This window comes from Protomyctophum bolini (genome assembly GCF_963924005.1).
Source record: "Protomyctophum bolini genome assembly, chromosome: 16".
Lineage (NCBI taxonomy): Eukaryota > Metazoa > Chordata > Actinopteri > Myctophiformes > Myctophidae > Protomyctophum > Protomyctophum bolini.
In genome coordinates, this window is record NC_137877.1 from 30,526,590 (window position 1) to 30,545,337 (window position 18,748).

At 39.2% G+C, this 18,748-nt stretch overlaps 1 protein-coding gene across 2 annotated transcripts; it reads right to left on the reverse strand.

Annotated features, from left to right (window-relative positions):
* Positions 1 to 1,465: 1,465 nt before the first annotated feature.
* Positions 1,466 to 18,406, reverse strand: cers6 (ceramide synthase 6). Of its 2 annotated transcripts, none has more exons than XM_080785589.1 (11): positions 18,107 to 18,406; positions 16,383 to 16,488; positions 16,152 to 16,282; positions 12,625 to 12,682; positions 11,390 to 11,440; positions 11,013 to 11,105; positions 8,208 to 8,336; positions 7,322 to 7,428; positions 2,927 to 3,083; positions 2,709 to 2,728; positions 1,466 to 1,722 (listed from the first exon to the last, which is right to left on the reverse strand). In XM_080785589.1, exons 1-11 carry the CDS (start codon positions 18,274 to 18,276, stop codon positions 1,695 to 1,697), a joined length of 1,050 nt encoding a protein of 349 aa, XP_080641715.1. In that variant the 5' UTR covers positions 18,277 to 18,406; the 3' UTR covers positions 1,466 to 1,694. The 2 variants fall into 2 exon arrangements, with proteins under 2 accessions (XP_080641715.1, XP_080641714.1); XM_080785588.1 differs by having other exon boundaries at positions 2,709 to 2,732.
* Between the last annotated feature and the right edge of the window lie 342 nt (positions 18,407 to 18,748).

Below are 18,748 nucleotides of genomic sequence, written 5' to 3' on the forward strand. Positions count from 1 at the left end.
TTGGCTAATAAAGGGTGATGTCAGAACAGCTCCATATTATGGAGATGTAGGGGTGATCTGGATTTGGGCCCTGTCCGGTGCCATGGCAGTCTTTTGTGCTGGTTCTGGATAGTGGAATGTATGTGTCTGGGCAGAGGCCTTTTGTGGTGGTTCTGGATAGTGGAATGTATGTGTCTGGGCAGAGGCCTTTTGTGGTGGTTCTGGATAGTGGAATGTATGTGTCTGGGCAGAGGCCTTTTGTGGTGGTTCTGGATAGTGGAATGTATGTGTCTGGGCAGAGGCCTTTTGTGGTGGTTCTGGACAACTGTGGGTCCGACCGACTCAAGGCCGGGCACTGCACTCCCTGTGGTGGTGTGGACTGCGTATGTCGAATTTGAAGTCGGTGGGGCAAACGGTTCTCGATATATATAGTATCGGTACATTGCAGTACAGATACTTTTGTGAGTACTTCTTCAACCACCGAGTAGAATCAAAGGGTTGCAGCCGCCATAATGCATTGTGATGTCATTCATTTAAATTAACTAATGATAAACTACATTATATTTCAACATCTCTCAAAAGGTTACTTTCAAAGTTACGTAGGCCTGAGCTCATTTGCAACCTTCGATTAAGTTCTTTTTTTAATAATCCAAACACTTCTTGTCTGCCTCCCAGGAGGGCAAAGAACATTTAATGAAATTATTACCAGAAATGTATCAGAATACTTAACAAAATGCTTCAACTGGAAATACAGCATCTAGCCATATCTTTTTCACACACATAATACTGTTGACATCTCATTTACAGTTTATGTTGAATGTTTGTATTTTCCATTACAATGAGCTGTGAGTAAAGTACACACATTACATTTTGTGAGTGAGTGGGAAAAATAAATATTCGATTACATTTTGGCATTTGGGGCCAGGGTGTATAGCATCACACAGTTAAAACCTCAGTTTTAATCTGTACACTCTCGGATTTCAATTAATACTTAGATTTATACTGTGCACAGCACAAACAAACCCAGTTTTTCCAGCATTCTGCCAGCACAAACTAATAAACTATTATGGAGTACCAAATGAGTCTGCAGTGTATGGAATGAACTTAAACAGCTGAATTGTCCAAGGTCATACAGCCATTAACACTGACATGAAAGCAGGTAAGACATCTGACCGTAATCTGCCAACATACCTACAGTATAACAAATAAATAACAGAATGACATCAACACAATATATCACCCCCAGTATGCCAAACTACTGTATGTTTAAATAGCATGCTTACACAATAATAGAGTGGAATGTTTTCATTCATTGGCTAAACAGAAAGTGGGTTGTACCAACAGGAGTGCTTTGATATTTTGTCGAGTGCATTTTGATGCAAATATATAAAGAGAATAAATTTGCGCAAGGAAAAATGAATATTGAATCCAACTCATAGCAAAACTGCATTCACGTAATTCAAGAACTTCCAGTACCAAACAGGCAATGTTGTTCATGTCTTTATCGCACACTCAAATACACACGCGCACACATATTTCTGAATGGTGTATTGGGTCCAGTGTTGAAATATTTGAATGTGTTAGTCAGTGTTCATCTGGACATGGGGTCCCTGTCAGGTAGCCATTGGTCCCATGAGTTTTGTTGGTCCCATTAGTGGCATTGCTGTGGTGCTTCTGATTGGCTGGAGAACTGTCGTCCTCATCGGAGCTGGACTCTATGTCACTGCTGTCATCTTTAGACACCTACAGACATGAAAGGGTGGTTAACCTAGTTAGGCAGTGTGCCAGCTGGACTATAGAGATAGTTCTTCCATCAGTTTATTACTTTCTTGCACTACCTTTTTAAGGTCTACTCTGACACTTCACATGTTCTTTAAGTGGCTTGATTCAATATTTAGATACCGGTATTTGATATTTACATTGATCCGACACGTCCCCTCCTACATAAGCCCCTTCAATTTCAAACTGGGTGTTAAGTTGCGACGGATATTGTCCTAATGCATGAGGGGACATTCATTTTTCAACTACTTTCTTATTTAAAAAAAATCTATTTCTAATTTCTAACTTACGCAGTACGCACACCTTATCAGCTAAGACGGGTGTGTATGTAGCATTCAGACGTATAGACAACTTCGTTCATAGACCTTCTACAAAATAGATAATAAATGCACAAAAAAACAATTTCACCCTCTTTTTTTACTTTAACTGATGTGACAAAGATGATTCTGAAGAAAAACACCTAATTTTGTCTCATTTTCTATTTATGATTGAATGCTATTAACAGTGTTGTCAACATTAAGGAACATGCTGCTGGATTCTGAACTATGGGAAACCATCTGCCAAATATTGTAAAGAAGAGGCCAGCCATTTTCAAACTCTGGGGTTACCAAATATTGGGAAATTTGACATGCAGTAAATTAAAGTGTCACATTAACCTGCATTCATCAAAGTCTTAATGAAACCGTCTATCAAAGCATCTAATCAAATCATTGTCTCTCATGCTTAGAGTTTAGTTTTTGCAAGTTCAAATTTGCATTATGAAGCAGTAAAAGATAGCAATAATTAACATCAAAGTCAGGGGAGCCATTCCAAAAAATTGTGCAATTTTATTTATGGTTGATTACTAGCATTCAGGCCATAAAACATGCAAAAGAGGAACTGACAGGCAAGTGAAATAAATATAACTGATCAAACCAGACATGCAGTGTACAGTTTGAAGGACTACTTACGTGTAAAGGATTCCATTTTCCTGCCTTCAGAGTTGGCCAAATACAAAAACAGAGAATATGGAAAAGGAAAAGTCAGAAATGCCAGAAAGATACAGTAATACATAGTGCAGGTGCTTTCATGGTACTTCCAGCACTTATGAATTAAATAAGAGACATCGCCTGGAGGGATAATATCAAGTAATAAAGGGTTTATGTTTTGTAAAGGAATCCTTCAGTACCTTTCCTCTTGAGATGGCTCGACACGCTGTCTTCACTATGAGGTAGGACCAGAAGGAGTGAAGTAACTGCAGCAGGATCAACAGTAGGTTGAACACCCACCAGGATGGGTAGGGCCCTACGATCTCCCAGCTCTCAAACAACGTTGTGTTTAGAATCCTACAGTGGGACGATAGAGGGAGGCAGGTACATATTGCATTTGTTTAGCAAAACTCAACGCAACTTTTTCCCCCCCAATATTTCAGTTTCAAAGTTGTAAAAGAGAAAAACAATGAAATAAGTTGAGTGGTTAAAATAGAAGATGTAATAACCGTATTGTCATACTGTATATACCTGTACATATAAATAATCCTGTGAGGTAGCCTGTGTCGTTAGGACAGCTTCGAGACAGGTGGTCTGCTTTAAGGTTAATTAATAGCACTAGCCAAAGGGGGATAATGGGATTTTGTTGCATTAGAAATACAAATACAGACAGTGTTAAATCTAAATCCCTAACAATGATCATGGTTAATGGGATTTCATAAATTGGGAGATTATAAAGCTATAATTTGACAAAACATGCAATCAGAATGGCAATGATCCAGGTTAAATTTGTCCGTGGACCAATTATTGCATACTGTCTGTGAATCATCTTGCAGTTAATGATGCCATAGCAACAGCGTTACAATGATGATAACCTTTCTTGCTGCTGTGGTGGAGGGCAGACTACAATGACAGTGCTACGGTATAATAGTGTTGCAGTCATGCAGTGTGAGAACAAAAATACTATACATTTCACTTTATATCCATATAGTAGCCAAAGTCACAGTAGTAGTATACACACATTCCTTATAATAACTATTTAAGTTTGGACTGCTACAACCACAGGTAAAGTCTATTTAAGTTTTCAGTGCCTGTCTGAAATGTTGTCCCCTTTAGCCCTTCCTATAAAATCTACATTTATTTTAATGAATAAAACATTAATTTAAACAATCTGTATATATGTATGGTAGAGCAGGGATACTCAAATAGATTTACCTGTGGGCCACATTACAAAAATGGCAAGGGGCCAGGGGCCAGTAGATAAAATTACGACATTAATGATACTTGATAACTTCTCTCTTTCAATTGCTTTATTTTCGCAAAATGTATCAAAGTACAATGTGCATGCACACAATATGTAAATAAATAAATGTGTTACATTTTCTTGCATAAACACAAAGAGCTGTTTCCATAACTGCACAAATTATTGCACATAACATGAGTAGCTGTTATAATAACATAACATAACATGAGTAGCTCTTTGCCTGCCTGCCTGTCTGTCTGTCCATGAGTAGTTATTTGTCTGTCTGTCAATGAGTAGCTGTCTTACTGTCTGCCTGTCTATGAGTAGCTGTCTGCCTGCCTGTCTATGAGTAGCTGTCTGTCTGTCTGCCTGCCTGCCTGTCCAATTGTCCATGAGTAGCTGTCTGTCTGCCTGTCTGAGTAGCTGTCTGCCTGCCTGCCTAATTGTCCATGAGTAGCTGTCTGTCTGCCTGTCTATGAGTAGCTGTCTGCCTGCCTGCCTAATTGTCCATGAGTAGCTGTCTGTCTGCCTGTCTATGAGTAGCTGTCTGCCTTCCTGCCTGTCCAATTGTCCATGAGTAGCTGTCTGTCTGTCTATGAGTAGCTGTCTGCCTGCCTGCCCAATTGTCTATGAGTAGCTGTCTGTCTGTCTATGAGTAGCTGTCTGCCTTCCTGCCTGTCCAATTGTCCATGAGTAGCTGTCTGTCTGTCTATGAGTAGCTGTCTGCCTTCCTGCCTGTCCAATTGTCCATGAGTAGCTGTCTGCCTGCCTGTCCAATTCTCCATGAGTAGCTGTTTGTCTGCCTGTCTATGAGTAGCTGTCTGACTGCCTGCCTGTCCAATTCTCCATGAGTAGCTGTCTGTCTGTCTGCCTGTCTATGAGTAGCTGTCTGCCTGCCTGCCAGCCAGCAAGTTGGTTAACGGAAAATAAATTGTTATGGCTGAGTAAAATAAAATACAATAAACACAATTTGCCTGAAAATAGATTACCCAGCTATGACCTTTTTCATGAAAGTAAAACTTCACTGAGTAAAATAAAACAATCTACCTGAAAATAGATAGCTATAAGTGAAGAGCAATTTCCGCAATTACCATTTCCGCAATTTCCGCAATTACCATTTCCGCAATTTCCGCAATTTCCATTTCCGCATTTCTGCAATTTCCGCAATTTCCATTTCCACCATTTTCGCAATTACAATTTCCGCAATTTCCATTTCCAACTATTAATGGCAGCTGGGTTTCATCATTCAAATAAAATAGAATTCTGTCCGTTTAGCTATAAAATTATGTCAGGGAATAGGGATACACAGTATATGTCTTTCATTTGCATTGCATCTCCCCCCCCCCCCCCCCCAAGCTTTTATTTTCGTTCGAGTAATAGTACAACTCTAATAGTATTACTTATAATAATGTAATTAAAGATAACTTCATTCAGATTTATTTATTTTTATTTCATTTTCCAGATTTTTTTTTCTTCTTTTTTTTAGATTTTCATTGGTGGGCCAGTCATAATGGTCCCGCGGGCCTGATGTGGCCCGCGGGCCTGAGGTTGAGTATCACTGTGGTAGAGTATAATAATAATACAATTTAACTAGTGTATTGGTTGGAGGTGGACTCCCAATATTGGACTCCCAGATTGGACACAATGGGCTATATCTTGCGCCACCCCTTAACCCTTATCCCTAAACTTAATTGCCATTACTATTTAAAAAAAAACGTTTAAAATAGTTAAAATAGCTGATCTACAAGCTCACAATGTGTAGATGTAGATCAGCTAGTTGAACAATTTTAAAATGATTTTCAAAATAGTAAGAAATGGCAAATAAGATTAGGGATGGCGATAAGGGTGGCGCAAGATGGAGCCCTATCTGTGCCACCATCTCTTTATTGTAGTTTGGACATCGTTACAATTACTCCTCTCCGTCTGGAGAGGGAGACAGCATAAGCTTTAATGACTTTGGCCCATTTTTTTATTTTCAGATATCTTTTGGGGCTTTTTGCCTTTATTGATAGATATACAGTAGCTTGACAAGAAACAGGGAGAAATATGGGGGGGACACGCAGCAAAGGTCGTCGGGATCGGGACTCGATACTGCGACAGTGTCAGGCTAAATTAACAGCCTAGGTGCCCGGACCGCTATGCCGACCCAGGCCTCCCAAAGCCAATTTAGGTTGCCCGTAGCTTATGCATGTGCATAAGAGCCTACTAAGTTAGTGCGTAGCAGCAGTTTCCCGAACGCCTTCGTTGACTACGCAGTACCTTCATTAGCAGCAGCTGGTTCTCAAGAGCACAGCGTTACATGTAACCTAACTGGCTTCGGAAACACTACTTAAGTTGGTTCTCAAGAGCACGACGTTAAGCGTCTTCTTAACCGAGTTCGGGAAATACTACCGGTACTTAACTTAGAAGTAACGTCTTAGAAGCAAACTCGTTTCGTGAAAGCCTTCTTAGCTATATAGCAGGGGTTCCCAAACTTTTTTGGATCAGGTACCCCTTGGGTGCCACATTTTTTTCCAGGTGCGCCCTTAACACCCTTCTTAGCGGTCAGATAAACCCAGATACTGTATATAGCTTTCAATGCATGTGCCACGCCTCCACAAAAAAAGGATCATTCACCATCTAGTGGCTTTTCAAAATGGTAATGCATGAGCAACAACAACAAAAAAACCTGACTTACTCTATAAGAGTAATGCAGATTTTAAAATGGTCAAAGTAATAATGTGTAATGACCAGTAAGACGCGCAAACGCGGGAAGCGAACGCAGCTCGTACATATTTGGGTTTTGGAAGTATAGCTGCTTTGGGGACTCCTTATATGGTTATGGCTGAGTCATGGTGACGTAATCACTCAGCTCCATATATGGGCACAAAAGCGGGACAGACAGACAGACACACACACAGACAGACATGATCTGCTAGGTCTCATAGTAAGTTCTCACTGGTTCGCAATCACTGCGTTCGCAACAAAGGGATCATTTATGGAGGTTCCTTGGATGTTACAACCACCCAAGCTCAAATCAAATTACCGGTAAATAATAAATCAATAAAACAATATATTTCGTTTCATCTGTTCTTCCCTTTATTGCTGAGGATAAAGCTGCCGTATCCATAGTAACTATTACTTAGCAACAAAACATTAATAGAGATCTAGTACTGAGGTCTCACTGGATCTGGCATACACTTTCAGAGAGGGATTACTGAAATCCGCAAGGAAATTTACAAATGTCCTGTACAGAACATATAGTTGTCATAATAACACATGTGCAAATGACAAAGACAACATTTCAACCTAAGAAGCTGACAATCAGATTGATACAACTAGGCTACATCGACAACAATTGAATGAGACTTACCAGACAGGATAAACTCCCAACCTGGAACTTATGAATAGAATTGCAAACATTGCAAACAAGAGGTTGCAGAGTGTCTGGCACTTCGCATAATTGGCCATCTTTGCAGCCTGACAAAAGATAGAATGGACAGAAAGTCACTTGTTTGACAATTCATTCAAAGATGCATTGGCTTGAAATGTTATCCATCTAAACACTGGGGATTCCTTCATGAAATACAAAACAGCAGTTTTAGTTTTTACTCAGTTTGTGTTGGGATTTGTGTTACTTTGAAATGTGTATGGTGTTTGATGATGTGGTTGTGTCTCAGCCTGGGTTCCAGCCTGATTCGCTGTGTTCCGTGAATTTGACAAAACAAATTCACGGAACGCAGCGAATCAGGCTGGAACCCAACCTAGTTGTGCCGTGTCTTTCTTAAACATTTTTTAATACATTTATAAAAATAAATTAATAAAGAAATGAATCACATTATATCGCAACATAAAGAAATTCACCGTGATATAGGTCAGATTGTTCAAACCTTTTCAAGCCGCGACCCCCCCCAAATATTCATATTTGAACTGGAGACCCCCCAAAATGATCATATTTGAACTGAGGACCTCACACTCAACAAGCACTTGGAATTGTATGAGTTGAGGCATTACATTTAATTTGACTTGTTCCACAGATTAAAAATTGTGAAAATAGCCAATCTACGTACAAAGTTGTTTGCAGCCTCTTTCTTATATTATTTGACAATTTGGCCAATGTTTTACCAGTTTCTATAGCATAGTTTGTTGATTACTTTTGATGATCATTGGCACACAACCTTCTCACCCGCCTGCCCACCAGTCCAGTCACACCCACCCACCCACCCAACAATCTTTGCACCTACTCATTCCATCCTCACCTCCATCAGCACATCGGCGGCATCGTGGAGACACAGAACCAGTGTTCCCACCCGCGCCATGTTGTTCACATAGGAAAACGTGATGAGGGATATGGTTGCCAGGTGGTGCAGGAACATGATCAGAAAGTCCTGTAGACACAGTTGCCACAGCAATGTCACACAAACACACACCTTACAGAGAATATTTTCATAAGCTACCTTACGGTAAAGCCCAATTATTAATCTGTTATTTTCAGCGAGCAATATCATTACGTACTGTATATCCATAAGTATGGATTATACCCAGGCCAGTACCTTCAGTGACAGATACGTGTGACAGGTGCAATCATGAATACAAGGTGGAGGACACAAGCACTGCTGTGCTTATGTTATGTTGATAGTGACAATAACAGCATTTGTAGCAATGCATAATAGTAATAAGTAATACTAATACTATACAGTAGTAATAGCTCCCACTACTAGAACACTATCACAAGGAATACGTGAATAATATACTGAACTATAATAGAGGTGCAACAGTTAGGCCTAATCAAACCAACTGATTATATAAAGTAATCGATTTTCAAAAATAGTGGATCTACAAGCTCACAAATCATTACAATGCGACAACTTGTGAGCTTGTAAATCGGCAAATTGACAAAGCATAAAATAGGGCTAAAGAAGTCAATCAGTCTACTCTACGGTAATCATAACCATTTATTTGTGTTTATTAGTTATTAGATAACAAATCAATATATTTGATTATTTTATTTATGCCACAAATGCACTTCTCGATTATTCGATGAAAATAAATAAATGTATACTTTGACAGAATAACGGCTAAACTGCAGTCCTACTGAACTATAATTCAAAGAGAGGAAAATACATCCCTCACGTGATTGCTGCAAAGAAGGTACTCAAAACAGAATCAACTCAATTCAACATGAGCTCAAAACACAAGTCCAGTCTAAAGCCTGATTTAAGCTTTAGTCGTGTTGTGTGATGTACCCTGTGTTAAAAAAATATAGTATTGTTGTTGAGCGACACGTTCAACAATCAACACTTTGTCACTGAAGCATAAATGGGGCTGAGGGCTGAGGAACTCTGTTCAGGCCAGCTTTGGGCCAGCTCTGGCTGAACAAGGATGGGTGACATGGGTGGCGAGGAGCCTTCTTCTGGCACCCTGGATATTAAAATGTCTAACATTAGGACAGCAGCAGCAAGCAGCCAGAGCAGTAGGAGTACAAGGACGAGGTCTACAAAGCCAAAGTGCAGATGAAATAGAGGCATATACAGTAAATTATATTACACTAATTGTATATCTGTTCTTGAAGTAATTGTTTATCCCCCAATAAACACAAGGGCTAATTTGACCTTTGGGATACACAAACAAGTCAGTGTGTCCAAAAATATAGTTACTGCACTTTGGCTTTGTAGGTAAGTGTAACTGTATGCGAAGGAAGAGCAATGCTGTGTAAAACATAAGAAGGAACGGAAGCGAGGCAGCAGTGTGCAGGGAGAACATACTGGAATAGTCAGGGGATGCAGGGGACCTCCTCAGTGTGGTAGATGTGCATGAAAAAACTGAAAAGGAGAAACAAAACACAGACAACATGCCGACAGTCACAAAAAAAAAGAATGACAGGATGAATGCATACGATACAGAGCATGGCATTGAGACAAACAGTGCTTATGGGTGTGAGTGACTTGGCAAGGAGGCATGCAAAAACACACTGAAAACACCATGACCATGGTTTATGAGTATAACCATTCACCGAAGAACCAGCATGGAAGTTAAAATGCGCTGAAGAGTGCTGAATGATTGCATACTCAGTGAAGCTTGAATCCAAGTCCAAACGCTAAGCAGTTTGATCATGGAATCTCTATTATTGGCTATCACAGATACACAGGTACAACACCTGTGTGACATGTCCAATATGCGCCATTTGGGGTAATTTAGAAATTGTTCTATCTGTGTGTTTTTATATGTGTGTGTGTGTGTCTGCAGATGTTGACGCCTTTCCCAAATGGCCCTCGTTGCCAATGACGCCTTTTAATTTTATATATATATATATATATTATTTTTTTGCTCTAATCCGGTGTGTATGTGACGACATGCACATGTGTGCACAATGTGCACAATGGATTTGGAACTGTAATATGTCGGGGCGCGATGCGATCAAAAATCACAATTCACATGTGAACCTCAGATGGATTGGACAAAAACAAGGACTTTGGAGCATTTTTCAGAGAGAAAAGGCAACAAAGATTCTGCTTTGAATGGGTCTCTATGGCATTCTCTATGGCGTGCATGCGCACTCGTCCTTGTGCTGGGGATGACGAAGGCGTTGCATAGCAACCTGGAGAGTACTACAGATTTGTTTTTATCTTTAGCAGGTTGATATGGATATAAAGCTTATAACCGCAATATCGCAGGTTTGCCATCCTACAGGTACAAATTATAACCTGCGATATCGCTGGTTTGGCTCTAAGGGAGTTAAGCAAGAATAGGTCACAAAACTAGGTGACAGTATAGTTGTCTGTCACTCAATTGGTATGGTTCCTCATAATTCTGCATGTGTTAAGAGAGAGATCATTGATTAGGAAGGTGGTAAACCCTGTGCTTGGTGTGATTCGTTATAAGTTTGTAGATAGGAAAAATTCACTACTTTTGCACAACACTGACATACAACAAAGTATAACATAGGGACGTAATTCATCAATAAATAGTAAAAGAGGCAGTATGGAGATACAAGATTTGTGCCGGGCAGCGACGATATGTGCTAATCAAGAGTGGCCTCTGATCTGTTCTCTTGTAATTCTTACCTTCCTCCTGATGTCTGTGAATTGGGAGAAGAGTAGGGACAGGTAGAATGATAGCTCCAGAGTATAGTAATAATGGATGTCCACAGTCAGTGGCTATACAAACACAGAAAGAAACAAAGTTAACCATTAAGCCAAAATTTCTAAAATAGCCGATCTACAAGCTCAGAACTTTGTACAATGATTTTTTTGATTTGATATTTTTTTGTCTACAGTGAAATAAAGTGGATAAAGTGGTATAAAGTATAAGGCAAGACATTTAATGAAGTCATAATATTAAACACCTTGTTGGATAGTGTTAATTTAACATTTGTACACTCTCAGAGTTAAATTAACATGATTTAACATGTGACGATGGTCAATAATACAGAAAGCATTACCTGGTAAGGATAGTTGTACCAACACTCTTTTGTGTTCCATAGCCATGGCATCTACAGAGAAAGCAATAGGAATCAATACAATGGAAATAAGCTCTCGCACTTTTTAGCTTTATCCTTTTGACAGATATTTACAAATATATCTCTGCTGTCGGGAAGAAACCATATGACTCCAAAATGTTAATTGTTCAGGAAATGAAAAACAAAGCAATACTGCCTCATCAAAGTTGGTATTGTGACTTTATATATTGTCAATTACTTGACATGGAAAAGAAAATCTAAAACCTCAAAAATAGAGTTAGGTGGTTTCCTCCTGACGAATGATGCACAATTGTGCATAATTCGAGACTATTATTCCAAAGTATCATCAAAGGTGCGCATGACGTGTTTGAATCTCCTGTACTACTGCTATTAATAAAAAGCCCAGGAGACTTGGCCCTGCAGCAGGGATTGCCAGAGAATGTACTCATTTTACAAAGTGCTTGGTCATGCAACTTGTTTCAGTAAAGACATTTTTTTCCCCACTGTGCTATCTCACCTATTGCTACCTTGATCGTGATTACTTTAATCAATCTCAACCAAAATGCTTTCGTGAGACACTGCAGTCAGTAGACACAGTGCATTACACAACATCAGTGATAGAGAAGCATAAATAAGATGAACCGAATCCAAAGAACGTACAATAAGAATCCAATGTGACTTTCTTTTCCCTTCATTGACCAAACTGACATTAACAACATATTATGTTAGCTGAGACTGAGGCTCAACAGTTGCCTCAATGGTGATACATTTGTTCAGTGACAGTAATATCTTAAATGTTTATATTGTGCTAAGAGCAACCGATCAATTATTTAACATTGCTCCCTGGTTGGAGTATGTGAAAGAGATGTATTATTTATCAGCTTTTATTCCTTGCCCTATCACATCCATCTAAACTATCTAAACCTCCAAGTAATCGCACAAGGTCCCATTCCAAACTTTGACAGTTACATCTAGAGCCTGCTCAATATTGTAATTTTGGGGCTGGTGCACATACCGATAATGGGGAGTAAAATAATCTGATAGATAGGCCTATATGCCATGCTTATAAATAGGAATTCATTCTTAAAATAAATACAAATTGCAGTTGATCTTTCCACAGATGTGGTAATAGTAGCCTAATGATAAGGATTAGAACCTGACCTGCTTGAAAATATTGACTTGCCAATAAATGCTAAACAGAGGAACCAAAAACATACCTTTTTAAGGAAACGTACACCATAGGTAAAGATGTATAAATAGAATGTAAATCTCCACCTGTAAAAAGAATGAAAGGCACAGTGAGTGCAGGTTATTTTTTTATCTCCTTTCATCTTCATATTTTTCACTGCTTTGGGATTCACAGGGGAGTGATGAAGTTACAGTTAGTCACATCTATTATAATAAAGAACAAAGAATGCTGCAATGCATCCTAAATATGTAATGTAATAAGGCCAAACATAATACACAGCTATATAGTGTGTGTGTGTGTGTGTGTGTGTGTGTGTGTGTGTATATATTGAGAAAATGAGTTTGTCTTATAAGATTTTTTATAATGCGTTATAAACATGGAATACATAGCAAGTTATACTTGATTAATACTTGATATTATAAGTCATTATAATAAAGTTTATAATGTGCTATGATTAAGCTTATAAAGTATAATGAGTATTTATCAGTGCCAATAAATATAATTATACATGTTTATGAGAAGATTATAATATCTTATAAGTGTGTTCATAATGCGTTATAAACGTTATAAACGTGGGAAGTGTTACCCCTGAGCTGACAGTTGAGAGATCAGCATTTGCTGAGCAAGAAAATGCATAGAAACCCAGCTCACAACAGAAATCAACTGGAGAGTTGGAAAGGATATTAAATATTGGCTGCTGGGTGTTTGAAACAATATTCCTCGCAATGAGACATTTTCTTCAGTGGTTATTCAGTTGTCACAGCATATCAAATTGACTCAAATGGCTTCTCCCAAAAGTTACTATTGCAATGTGATACAGGTTATTTTCCAAGGCAATTTGTAACACGTCATCCCAGCTTCATGAACCTGGCCACAGAGAGGAAGAACAAAGTAAAGCTAGCATGCTATGACATGGATGCTAACATTCTGTGACATGTGAGAGACAGTGAGAGACAGTCGGTTTTACATTACTTCTGTGCTGCGGTTAGTTCCAGCTTCACTGGCATCTTTATATGGCGCTAGACTAGATAGACAGATTAGGGTAACTCTTAACTGAGAAAAGATATCTACTTAAACAAAGATGTGTAACTTTCTGAAGGGACTTGCTGAGGTAGTCATTTTCATGGATGACTGTTCAAGAGTCTATTGTTACATGTTTAATGTGCATGACAGAAATCTTCAGCACATAAAATATGATGTGAAATTACTGCCGTTATCTACAGTTCTCTCTGTGCTTGATTAATAGGGGGGTTTAAACCAAATACTGGACTGGTCTACCTGGCGTTAAGACTGTTGCATGGCAACTGGATCTTCAAACACCATAAGAGCCTGTTTCTAGTGATGCTGAATGTACAATTATGATGACTCACAACTACTTTCTCTGCATAGAATTTAGACAGTGGCAAAATTTTGACCATATCTGTTATATTATTTTTCTCAATACAATGCTGGTATATATAGGCTGTGGGAAAAGATAATCTATGTAGGTAGTGGTTTGAAGCTAGCTGTTTAATTGTTGCAAATAAGTAGTAGCGAACATAGGTATCTTATCAATTGTACAAAGTGGTGGCAGTGATCATTCTTAAAATATCAATTGTACAAAGTGGTGGGCAGTGATACAGTACTTACAATTATGTGACCGTGTTATGATCTTAATGTAAACTACACTTCTTAAGGTGCTTAAATTCCCCATTCATGGTAGGATTGCTGCATGTTCATCTCATGAAGACTGTAGTAACATGACTGGAGAGCATTTAAATGAGATCCTAGGCTGGTTTTGTTTATGAATGTGTTCTGCACGCATTCTGAATCATGCACCTGCAGGTCCTGCAGGCCATGCTTATGGTCGATTCTGTTCAACTTTGTCACCTATCTAAATGAGCAGACTGTACACAATTTACTCATTGAACTGAAATAATTTAGCTAACAACATAAGTAAGGACTAAGTATGTCTTCAATTCAATTTCACAATTATTTCAAACTTGAGCCTCAATTATGATTAACGAATGATTTTTTTATCACTAAAATAACAGATCTACAAGCTCACAACCGTATAAAGTATGGGCATAAAAGTGTCACAGATAGACGGACAGAAACACATAAACAGAGATCTCCATATATGGACATAAAAGGGACACAGGCAGACGGATACAACAGATGCTCTAATCGGGCAGGCCATGCATTCCCAACTTAAATCAGTACTAACAGAGCTAATGACTGTCTGTTTTCTTGTCTAAGGAATACTTTGAAGAGAAAGAGCAAAAGCTCAAATAAAACAAGACGCTGCAATATCTGCAATGTCTCCTCATTGGCCATTATACTGAATGATTGACTTATCTGTTCTAAAAGCACTACATGGTTTGGGCACCACTTCATATTTCAGACCTCCTCTGCCTCCATGCCACGACCAGGCCGCTAAGATGCTCTGACCATTGATGAATTATTCTGGTCTATTCCACAGTCCTGATTAAAGATTAAGGTGATTGCATCCTTCGCTTTGCAATATAGTATACCCCTTAGCATCAAGTCTTCCCCTTTTATCGGCACTTTTAAATCTCATATTACAAATGTCGTTTTTTTCCACAGCTCAGGAGTCCAAAAAAAATGCTGTTTTTATTTTTGGATACTTCTTTTATGCAGCTCATTTTAGTTAGTCTTATAGTTATATTGATATATTGATTTTCCTTCATCGTACCTTTTCAGAATTTGTTGTTTGTAAGTGCTGTATAAATAAATAGAATTTGAAAAGATTTTAAAAAAAAAACAGTTACAATGTGAGAGGCTTTTCTATTTCAATACTTCGGTTGGCTGCCACTCTTTGTTGACATTATGAAAATAATAGACAGCTGATCAACCATCCTGAAGTCTGTGAAACAAAGGACCCTATCAAAAACAGCAATATATGACAGGCTAATTAGAATAGGATTACTGCTGCAAGGTCTGGGCTGGATCTGGCTGGTGCATTGTAAGCATAGCCAATTCAACTTACAATTTTAAGTTGAATCTATTATGCAGCCACTCATATTGCATGCAGACAACAGCTGTGGTGATAGTTGCAGTAAAATAACAAATTGTATGGGACTTATGAAACACTAACGTCTCTGCAAAAAGTGTTTTGGCTTTGAGGTCTGAAATCTGTAATACAAACCCTGCAGTGGTTTAATCAACCAACAGTGTGCTGCTGAATGTACAGCAGCCTCAGGGGCCTCACAGACTGTGTGGCTTAGTCTCCTACTGCCAGCTTGGCTCTATTGGTGTCAGACATGACTCTGCGCTGACAGTCACACTCCCTTGTTGGCCTCCTCTGTCACACCACTAAATAACCACAATCTTCCTGATGGGATCCAATCTACTGCAGATCAGTCAGGCCTTTTGGCCAGTGGGTCAAAGTTTGGTGGGCTCTCTCTCAGCGACAAATTCTACATACCCTTGGGATATTGAAGTGTGTATTTAATTATTGCTTTGTCGTAGTGCTGGAATTCACATTACTCTCATGAAAATGACATTGTATGTTTGTGGCACTGTGGTGTGGTGTTTTTAGCTCATGCTTCTTACATGCTTTCGCAGAAGCGGGCTAGAGTGCTGGGCTTCTCCTGGTTGCGGCGCTGTCTGAACCAACGCTGGATAGTACGCACATCCCAGTCGAGCTGCTTGGACAGGCCTTCCAGCCTCTTCTCATCTGGGTGCTGGTAGCACAAGATAAAATATATGTTATAGTCATGGTGGTGCTCCTATTAATATAACAACAAAATTGTTGTGAACTTTATAGAAAACAAAGGAGGTCACCTTAGTAATAGCAGTGAAAACTTTCTCTAAGATAGCATTCGGTTGGGCTTTCTGTGGGCCACTGGTTTGGATCTTCAGGCCCATAGCGCAGGGTCTCGCGATAAACCTGTAAGTAAACATGTATGACTTCTTGATTAATATAGACACACCTGCACAATACTGTAAACCATAATAGAAGATGGGGAGAGAGTAATTCAGTCAAGAGTCAGTGATTACAATTACAAATCACAATTTTACATCTATAATCAAATCCCATCTGCTTTAAAAAAAGAAAGAAAAAAAAAAGACAGCTGAATGCTGCTGCTGTGGGTAGTCAAGGGTAGTCAAGAGTTACGCAAACTCTGTTCACTTCATGGGGCCAGTCCAATGGCTCTTCTACATAGACTTAGTTCAATTGAGCATGGGGATAACCGGAAGTTTACGGAATGCATTGGAGTCTATGGGCTCGCGCGAGTACATAACCACGTGACTGGGCTGTTTTCTGCCTGGCCCCCTCAATATCGCAACTCTTCTATTAGATGGCTCTAGAATAGACCACGCTTTTTTTTTTAAGTGGGGTCTGATGTGAGTTGTGACACACTCATAGATAGCTATTTTCTCAATTTTTAAATGTTTATTTTAGTTTGTACTAAATCTAATCCAACAACTAAGTTCTTCTCTTATGGGGGTTCCTGGCAACACGTTTTTATTTTTCAAATGGGGGTCCACTCAGCCTAATACAGTAACAGTATGTTACAATTTGGGGGTCCCTGATATGAAAATGTCTGAGAAACATTTGGCTAGACTGTAAATAAAAGGGATTCATTCATTCAAGTTACTATATTCAGAGTGCATCAAGTATAAAGACACATTTAAAACATGTTGATTTGAGGGGCGCTATAGCCCCTCCTATGTCCAGCTTTGAGGGTTTGTGTACAAAAACATTGAATGCCATTGGCATATTGAATGGACATTTTTTAGTGTTTGTGTAAACACAAACATTGAATACAAAAGTGAGGACGCAAATTGTGATTGGCCAGAATGAGATTATGTATGAAAGAGCGCCCCTCACTTCAGTGGTTTTAGTCTACTATGACGAACTTTTTTAACTACTGATAATAAGTCAATATTAGTATTAAACAATGTTAGGCTACTATCGGCCAAGTATTGGCCATTCATGATGACGAGCATGTGTGAGGGGGGCGTCAATAATAGCCTGTTCTGCTGCCAAAAACTGTTGACCCACATTTGCATGACAGCGAGGCATAGACGCAGACAACCATTAGGACTCTGGTATTATTGGACAAATTGGGGCACAGATAGAGGCAATGTGTATGGTTTATGTACAGTACATCCTATGAATTTGTTTACGGGAGTTTACCAGTAGCCTTATTAGCCTGTAATTACATTTGTATGGCATGACAAATCCGAAAAAAATACAATTGGAAGGTTGAGCAAGTAGCCTATTGCTTGAATCCTGCAACTTGCTTGGTTGCACTCGCAACGTTGTGGGCTACTGTACAACGTTGCGACATGTACACTAAGAATGGCTATGCAATGATATAGGCCTGCAGAAAATAGGATGATCATCCTTGATCATTGTGGGGTGCCATTGTTAACTGACAGACAAATCAACACACAAGCTCAGTGGTCAATGAGAAAATATCCCTGGATTATCAAATCGACCCAACAAAGACTCGCTATGTCTGAAATAGTAAAGTCAGTAACTGAACAGCTAGACCCACCTTTCGAAAACCAGACGTATCATAAAGATGCAGAAGGCTAAAGGACACGCCAGATAAAGATCCTCAGCTTGCGGGAATGTTGCCTCATCTGTGTTTTTTAAATCAGCCCATGTTACATTATGAGGGAGCCAAAATCTCTCATTCCAAAACCACGCCAAAATACCGGCCATCTCTTTGAAGCAGACACTTTGACCGGATAGAATAAGGTATCAATGGCCCAATGCGTTGTAATGTTCTTTCACCGGCGATCTATGCAGGTTTTGGTGATGAAATCTGTGCTATAAGGTGCTATATCGCTGTCCGTCTATTTCCCCTTTGCTAGCCCAGTGTAGGGAAGTAGACTCAATATGCTCCTCCGCAAGTGATTGGTGCACTGAAATGTCACGCATGATGCAGCCACCATAGGTTAAACCCACTGGATCACAGCACAATCAAGGTGAAGATGTTTTGCTCAACCTGTCTTGTTGAGGAGGATTACATTTACAGCAGTATGAGTTTAAAATAATCAGCCAAAAAAACCCCATTAAAGGAAGGAATATATTTGTTCACTTGATTAATAATAATGATCACGATTTATTGGACCCACACAAACAAACTCGCCCTCTCTGCCCACAGCATTTCTATCATTTAAGTCGAGGAAAT

Excerpts from the sequence above, each read along its gene's own strand:
- cers6 (XM_080785588.1), bottom strand. The coding sequence starts at position 18,276 with ATGGCCGGTATTTTGGCGTGGTTTTGGAATGAGAGATTTTGGCTCCCT. Across the intron at positions 12,683-16,151 it reads GCCCGCTTCTGCGAAAGCAT|GTGGAGATTTACATTCTATT; the intron begins GTAAGAAGCATG and ends TTCTTTTTACAG. Across the intron at positions 1,723-2,708 it reads GAAAATGGAATCCTTTACAC|GTGTCTAAAGATGACAGCAG; the intron begins GTAAGTAGTCCT and ends TCATGTCTGTAG.